Raw genomic sequence first — 8,233 nt, forward strand, 5'->3', positions numbered from 1 at the left:
TATATAGATGCCAAAAGGAAAGAAGACAATGAAAGAGATGCCACATTTTAAGCTCCCAAGATGTGCGTGTCATTTGCACTTCCTAACAAGCAAATGTATGTTAAGAAGGATACGATGAATATGCCAATAAAGGGGAAGAAACCTAAAAAGAAGATGTGTTGAACCTTGTCCCCTAGTTAAGATAGAAAAGGATAAAATCCTATTATATTTCCCTCAAACTTATTATGTTGCATAATAGAGAGATTCCCAATAGGGTTCACAAATGCTAATTTGTAATATGAAGAAATTGTAAAATATCTAGTCTAGAAGGAAGTAAACCTTGGTTAAATTTATCATGAAGAAATGTCACAATCACAAAGTATGTGTTAGTATAGTTGAAGGAACTACATGTGATCAATATAAATAATTGTCTAGAACATTTTGAAGAAGGAAGTACAATACCAATAAATTTGCACGATGATATAATATAGTGATAAATTGTTATAGTCTAAATATTTATGATGTCATATTTAGCTTGTTCTTATCTAGACACCCATGATGTTACATTTAGTAACATATAGATTAAATATACAACTTTCTTAGCACTATTGTACTGACATCTTCGCTAACAAAGTTTCTTTCATTGGGGATCCCAAGGATAACATCACCTAAATGGTTGTTTGATCACACATGAAGAATCATTTTGAAATTCTCACTCTTCTTCACTTGTAGTGTGAGAGTGGTCTTCCTGTTAGAGAGTTTGTAGCCTTTGTGCTAAGTATAGCTAATCCATTGTCAGTGGTCCTTTAGTGACCTTGTTATATCTTATTTCTTCCAACATCTTCAATGTTGTCATGTGAATTGTAAGGGTTAGCCCCCTTGTTAGGTTTCTCTAATAATAATAAATATGTATACCTTTTAGAGATAACTTTGATGTCATTCTCATTGTTTTCCATATCAAATATTATATTAGACTAATAAAACATCCAAAAATGTTGAAGTAGTTGCAACCAATCAACAAAAAAAAAATCTTAGAATATTTTGAAAAAAGAAGGAAACAATTATTTAGAATAATTTGGAAAGAGAAGGAAAATGATGGTTGGTAGTAAATGTATGTGAACATGCAACCTAGGTTTGAATCCACAAGGGGCCCATGACAGTTATTAGCTTATTTGGTCACCTAGTTAAAATAAACTTGACATATTATATACACACATTGCAAAATTCTTAAAATAATAACAAAAAAAAATGTACGCACACAATGTAAGACACTTAAGAAATCAACACAATAAATTGTACACACATAATGGGAACGCATTAGAAAACAACATGACAAAGTGTACCCATCCTGTGTAAAACCCAATTAAAGAAATGCAATAATTTTATATGCAATATAAGGTAAAATTTAGTTGAAAAAATATTAGAGCAAATTGTATAGATTGTACAAATTTAATGTCGTTAAAATTATATCAACAACACACAATATAAAAACAACATGACAAATCAATTATACACAATAAAAGAGAATTGTTAGAAGCAACACCACAAATCATATACACACAATATAAAAATCTAGCTTAAAAAAACAAAATGACCAACTGTACAAGAATAGTAAAACCCCATTTTAAAAATAACACAACAAATCCTTCACATAAGATAAAACAACAACTAAAACTAACATAAGAACCCAATTTGTAAAATAACATGGCAATCATCAAAGTTGTCATACTTCCACAATCCATTGGAATTCTCTTAGTAGCTTCTCGATTTTTGTGTGTCTATTTTTATCATCAACATTTTGGATCATACTATATAATCTTTTATCGCTAATATTTATAGTTTTACTCTTGTGACACTCTCACACACCTTGATAATGGAACACAAAGTGATCCAAAAAATTGATGCGAAAAAATCTAAAACTACTACCACAATGACAAATCATTTTCACACATGACATAATAGAAAAACCCAATTAAAAATAACACTACAAATCATATACACACAATGTAAGAGCAAATCTTATACACACAAAGTAACAACAAATCTTATACAAAAAAGTGACATCACATCATATACACACAATATAACATCAAATAATTAAGAACAACACAATCAAATCAAATACACATTGAAGTGTGAATCATGTAGACTCAATGTAACAACAAATCATATGCATACAATATGACAAAAAATCATATATACACTATATATTGGAACTCGAGCACTTGTAATATTGTATTCAAATCCCTTTCCATTAACAACAAAAGTTCTTTCAATGGGCCCTTAGTCCAATGGTGAAATTGAAAGGTTCTTAATGAGCCCACAAAAGATCAAGTCTTATTAACCCCATGTCCCTAGATTTAAGTAACTAAAATGCTCCAAAGAAAAAAGGAGGGTTTGGAAAACTAACATATGGTTCCACAAATTGTTTTCCCTCGTTATATTTTAGATTCTAACATCATAAGTAATGAGATCATGACAATGACCTTCTAAATTTGAGTTAATGGATACTCTCTAATCCTTGATTTTTAGTGGAAAAAATTAAACCTAAAATTTGTATTCTTCTATTAGATAGCTAAAACTACTTCACCATTAAAAAAATATTCTTCTCTTAAGATGCCCATTTGTGAGCCAGTGTTCAAATAAAGTTTGACCTATTACCTAGAGAGACAAGAAAACGTCCCACATAAATTGTTAGCAGCAGATTATGTCCTAGGAAAAATTGCGAGTGTTATCGCATTTGCAAAATCCAGTTGAATTACAGGAGATATGAATTCTGTCAGGCGATCGGATAATCGGAGTCAGCTTCTTTCCTACAAAAGTTTCATTAATTTTTACCGACAGATACTGTGAGAAAGATAACTTTCCAACTAAATTGTCAGTAGTGGAAGAAAATGATAAAGAAATCCCGAGTTTTGTGGACGAAAAAGAAAATCACGACTCTCTCGACCACAAATAACCAAAACGGCGTGCAGACAGATTTCTTTTCACTTTCGGACAATTATTGTGGAGTGAGGCGCCATTAACGTACCCCCTCAAGATTTTCTATTTCTATATATTTTTCTCTCTTTCAGTCGATTTTTCTTTTTCGTTCTCTCTTGATTTTTTTTCGTTTTCTGTTGATTCCCCTCCCGGTTCACGATTCACGGCAACGGACAGTTTTATTGGGACCGGTCAACTGACAGAGAAAAACATCGGGCGCTGCCGACTCAAATGCCCGCACACGTTTCGGTGAGGAATCTCGGAACAAAAAGGCCTTGGGAGTTTCGGACACACAACAAACAAACCCACCAACAACAAAATCATTTCTGCGCTGGATCGCCCAATACAAAAGCTGGGCGATGATCGGTAGGATCAGGGGAATTTGACGGTAATTTAAGTTGGGAAATCCAACTTTCACATTCCCCATTTTCCTGTCACTCACTCAGGAATGCCCCAAAATCTCTGATTCCCACTCAGGAATGACAAAAAATATCTGATTCCCACTCAGGAATGCTCTGATTTTCACTCAGGAATGCGCTGAATCTGTTTTCCTGTGGAAGAACAGCGAGGAACTAAGTGGTGAGGGATTCAGCGGTCTGGGAGTTATGAAGGACGAGGAATGGTTTGCAAAGTGGGAGGAGGAGCTGCCATCGCCGGAAGAGCTTATGCCTCTGACCCAGAACCTTATTACGCCCGATCTTGCAGCGGCGTTTAAAATCCACTCACCGCCGGAATCTCTGTCCGTGTTTCCTCACCCGGTGCAGAATCATCACCAGGCCCAGCAGCAGCCCCAGGCTTCGAAGAGATTGGGGGAAGCGGAGGAGGAAGAATCGTCCGTTGGAGGCGGTGGTAATGGCGGAGGCGGCGGTGGGGAAGAACCAGCGCGAACCCTGAAGAGGCCGCGACTGGTGTGGACTCCTCAGCTGCACAAGCGATTTGTCGATGCTGTTGCCCATTTAGGCATCAAAAACGCCGTGCCGAAGACCATAATGCAGCTGATGAATGTGGAGGGCCTGACCCGGGAGAATGTTGCGAGCCATTTGCAAAAGTACCGGCTATATTTGAAGCGAATGCAGGGGCTTTCTTCTGAGGGGCCGTCTTCCTGTGATCATCTCTTCGCTTCCACGCCTGTGCCGCCCAGCCATTTCCTCCACCGTGATGATATGATGCTGCCGCTCGTTTCCATGCCGCATATTCCCTCCGCTCCACACTACGCTGCCTTCGATCCGAGATTCCTCAGGCAGCCCCCTCCGCCTCAGAGAATGACCATGGCGGCTTCTCCCTCCGCCTCTGCTTTTACTCGAGGTGAGTACGTTATGGTCGATGATTTGAGCACCGTTAGCTCTGCTGCTCCCCGCCAGGTGCTCACTCTTTTCCCCAACAGCGACAATTGATTCACGGATTAGCGGCCCTGTTCGCCCAAATTCTCATCGCTTCTCCTTTCTCGTTCTGATGTAAAATATTCTGTGTTTGCTCAATCTATCTGGTATCCTATCTGTCATCGCCTCATGAAATTTTAAGGTTATGAGAATGGGCATGTTGGTTGGTACCTCTTGCTCTGCTTTTAGTTTCTGTATTCGTTGCGAACTTCACTGTCAGTGTCAGTCACCTCATAGTGCTTTAATCCTAACCCAATTTTTTCAGAAATAGCAAAAATTTGATTTCTGTGTTTTTAACGAGCGTCTTGTGGAGTATCAAGATATAATCTGAACTAAAGAAGAAATTAGAGATCTAATAGTGAATATCAGGGGCATTGCACAGTAACGCCGAATGTCGTTTTTAGAGATTAGCCTTGTGATTGTCCTTTAACGATGTGTGTTTTAGATTTTTTATTGTTAGTATTAACATTTTCAGACAATAATTCCCGTCTTTAGATTTTTAAGGTTTTCCAGTTCTGCCAGCAATTATATTCAGTTGATTGTCATGGAAAATACAGCCAAATTTCTCGGGACTGTCTGCTTTTCCTTTGCTCAAGTAGAACAATTTGATGTTCCACACGCAGTTGGAAAAAGGTTAGTGTAGAATTATTTGTCTAGCTTCATCTTCTATATGGCTGTTTTGCCAATATAGTAGCCCATGGACATGGACTTGGACATTTTAATCCACGAGTTTCCTTAAGGTTTTCGTTATCTTCTCTCACCTTGTTCTTAGCTTTGAGTTCAGTTCCGTAGACAATCCTCACCATAGTTTCCTATTACGCAACCTCATTAGTTGTGGAAGTTTTGATCACCGATAGAATTCTAGAGCGAGTTTTATTAGTTATAAGCCCTTTCCATTTTAGAGATAGTCACTTTTTAGTTTCTTTTCACTGAGAAATAATGCAAAATTGATGTATACTCAAACAGGGGTTATTCAATGAGTAGCATCTGCATATTATGTTGCACAGCAATTATTTGTCTGGAGAGGAAATGCTTTCTACCAAAGAAAAGTGAAAAATATGAGAAACAAAGAAGAGTTCCTACCAATGGCAACTGAGAAACAAAAAATTTCCCATCTATGACCGTCAGTGCGTCACTATGTGACTCAGGTAAAAGCTTTATTCTATCTCTGTGCTAATTTGTACTTGAGAAGGCTTACTTAGAATTGAAAACCTCGAGTATTTAATGTGAACAGATTTCTCCAAGCCATTCTAATATTTTAGAGTGAGTTGCATTTCTGGATTTGTTGTGTGTTATATTTTATCTTTTCTTGTGTCTCATATTTAATTTCTTCCAGCTCTTCTCATTCTGATGATGAAGTAGTTTCTCCAGCTCTTCTCATTCTGATGATGAAGTAATACTAAGTGTGATGAAGCACTAAGTGTGATTCAAAATATTGATATAAAAATATGAAGCAATCAAATCCAGAAGTACATCTCTAAAATCCTAAAATTTATTTTGAAGTCTGATGCATTGGACATCATGTATTTAATTAAGTTTTACGCCAAGATGGTTCTATATATCGTAGACTGCTTGAGAAGGCGAAGTTTCTGTAGTCCTGGATAAAAATATGTACCATCTACAGGGGTTTCTTTTTATTCTGTTGAACTTGTTGAAATAAGTCACATTTGGACTGATTTCCAGTATTTGGTTCATTATTCATTCCCAAGTTTAAGATGAATGATCTAATTGGATGTACGTTAAGGGCCCGTTTGGTTGATGGAATAGGAATAGAAAAATTGGAATACTATTCTTATTTTCTGTTTGGTTGATGGAATAGGAATAGAAAAATTTGGAATACGATTTTTATATTCCTATTTCCAATATTACATGCCTATTCTCCATTCCTATGCCCATGACCAAACGGGTCCTAAAAGAATTGATTGTAAAAATACCAACGCTATTGACCAAATGGAAGACATTCTGTCAAGTGGGAGGAGAAATTAGGTAAACTAGTTGGATAGAGGTTTTTTTCCCTCACATTACTAGTTTGCAGCAGTCTTTCAACTTGAGAACAACTCTTCCCCACATATCATGTGAAACCAGTTTTTATAATAAAAATAAAATTTGGAAATCTCAGAAATGGAAAAAATAAACCATGCACAGCAGTTGAAACGTTTGCTGCCACATAATCAGTTCAATAGTTAATGGTTTGGGTGTGGGCTGAATTTCGAGAGCATTTCAAGTTCACATTGCACACCCAAGATATTAAATATCGTTATCTCGTTTCTCTTCAAATTCCCTATAACATTTGTTCATGCTCCATATGGATTTTAAGATGGAACTTTGCTTTATGTTTTTCTTCTAATTATATATAAGATTTGTCCATGCTGTATACAGATGTAAGGCAGATTCTCTGTTTTGTTTTGCAACTCTTCTGCTTATTTACATAGTTTCTCCATGCAACGTAGAAAAAGATAAGACGCATAGAATTGAGATAGAAGCATGCAACATGCATAAAGAAGACCCAGAGAATTTAAACAGAAGATACGCTTTCTACACTTGCTCTAACCTTATAATTTAGACCTGGATCTATGGATCTTAAGTGGATCTCTTCGTGAGCCAATATCCTCTACACACACATTTATTATTGAAACATCTGGATGTCTTCTTGAGTAACATTTCCTAAAAAAACAAAATTTCAAAATTAATATTTCATTTAAAACTTTTGGGTAATTGTCAGTGGACTTTTGGTCTATCAGTGAAATTGAAAGGTTCTTAAAAGAATCAATCAGAGCTCAAGTCTGGAGCAGTGTAAGACTCTGACATTGAAAAGGGTTGAGGCTACTCCTATATCCAATAGCTAAAAGACTTCATGAAAGACCTCATCAAAACGTTCAATCAATTCAAAATTGTTCACCATAAATTCTGATCCTGTTCATTCTTTCAGTGCTAGCAGCCTTCATTTATTTAACCAGTCTTAGCAATAAAAACATGCTTTATTGACATCTTCTTGTTGATTTCATGGTCAGCACAACTCCTTCGGGGTTCGCAACATGGCTTAACTGCCTGTTGTGGATCTGAGTAAGTCTGGTGTTTATGACGTTTGTTGGTAGCTTGAGCTTTTGGCGCAATGACAAAACATACCAACAATTGGTATCAGAGCCTTGGATCATGAGTTCAAATCTTGGGAGGTCTTCTTCATTCTGTCAGTGCGGAATCCTCGGTGCTGAGGGGGAGATTGTTGATTTCGTTGATCTGCACCTCTTTCGAGGTTTGCGACATGGCTTAACTGCCCCTTGTGAATCTCGATACATCTCAATGACCTAGAAAAGACTAGCATGGGCTTGTAAGACATAAGTAATGAATGTGTAGGCTATCAAACAGATGTAATATCAACGTATATAATTAGAGATGAGGAGAATGAGAATTAAGATGCAAAAGTTTCTGGTTCATATTGTGTGTTTTTTCTCCCGACCTTTTTTTAATCACATTTAGTTGTCCATCAAAAAGAGGAGAGGGTATAATCGAATTGAAAAAAAATAGAACTGAGCAGTTGGCACCAGAGGAAAGACCATGAATAGGTATAAATCAAGCAGAGGTCCTGGAAGGAAGAGCTTGAAGAGCTGAAGTGTTGCAGTCAACGCACAGGCTGTTACATGAGGACCAACAGCTGGTCATTGATACAATGCACTCGCTGTTTACAATCAGTTATGAAATCAGAGGCTTCTTGGAAACAGGGAGTTCTGGAGATTTGGGACACTTCGAGGATGTCTTTTGGCTGTTTTATAGTATTAATATTTGTTTTTTGATAATTTATTTGACTTCGATTTTCATACAAATACAAAAATTATGGTTAAAGTTTAATAATGTATAAGCGTGCTTTATTTTAATGATTATATAAGATTTTTCTT

The 8,233-nt window shown here is 36.5% G+C and overlaps 1 protein-coding gene across 1 annotated transcript; it reads left to right on the top strand.

The window, feature by feature from the left end:
- The first annotated feature begins 2,698 nt into the window (after nt 1-2,698).
- On the top strand, nt 2,699-4,637 carry LOC149539842 (transcription factor MYBC1-like). The gene is made up of 2 exons (XM_089801024.1): nt 2,699-3,006; nt 3,139-4,637. Exon 2 carries the CDS (start codon nt 3,567-3,569, stop codon nt 4,353-4,355), a length of 789 nt encoding a protein of 262 aa, XP_089657150.1. The 5' UTR covers nt 2,699-3,006; nt 3,139-3,566; the 3' UTR covers nt 4,356-4,637.
- The last annotated feature ends 3,596 nt before the right edge of the window (nt 4,638-8,233 follow it).

This window comes from Cupressus sempervirens, chromosome 9, assembly GCF_028749045.1.
Source record: "Cupressus sempervirens isolate cs-2001-9-10 chromosome 9, ASM2874904v1, whole genome shotgun sequence".
In the NCBI taxonomy this organism is placed as follows: Eukaryota; Viridiplantae; Streptophyta; class Pinopsida; order Cupressales; family Cupressaceae; genus Cupressus; species Cupressus sempervirens.

Excerpts from the sequence above, each read along its gene's own strand:
- LOC149539842 (XM_089801024.1), top strand. The coding sequence starts at position 3,567 with ATGAAGGACGAGGAATGGTTTGCAAAGTGGGAGGAGGAGCTGCCATCG.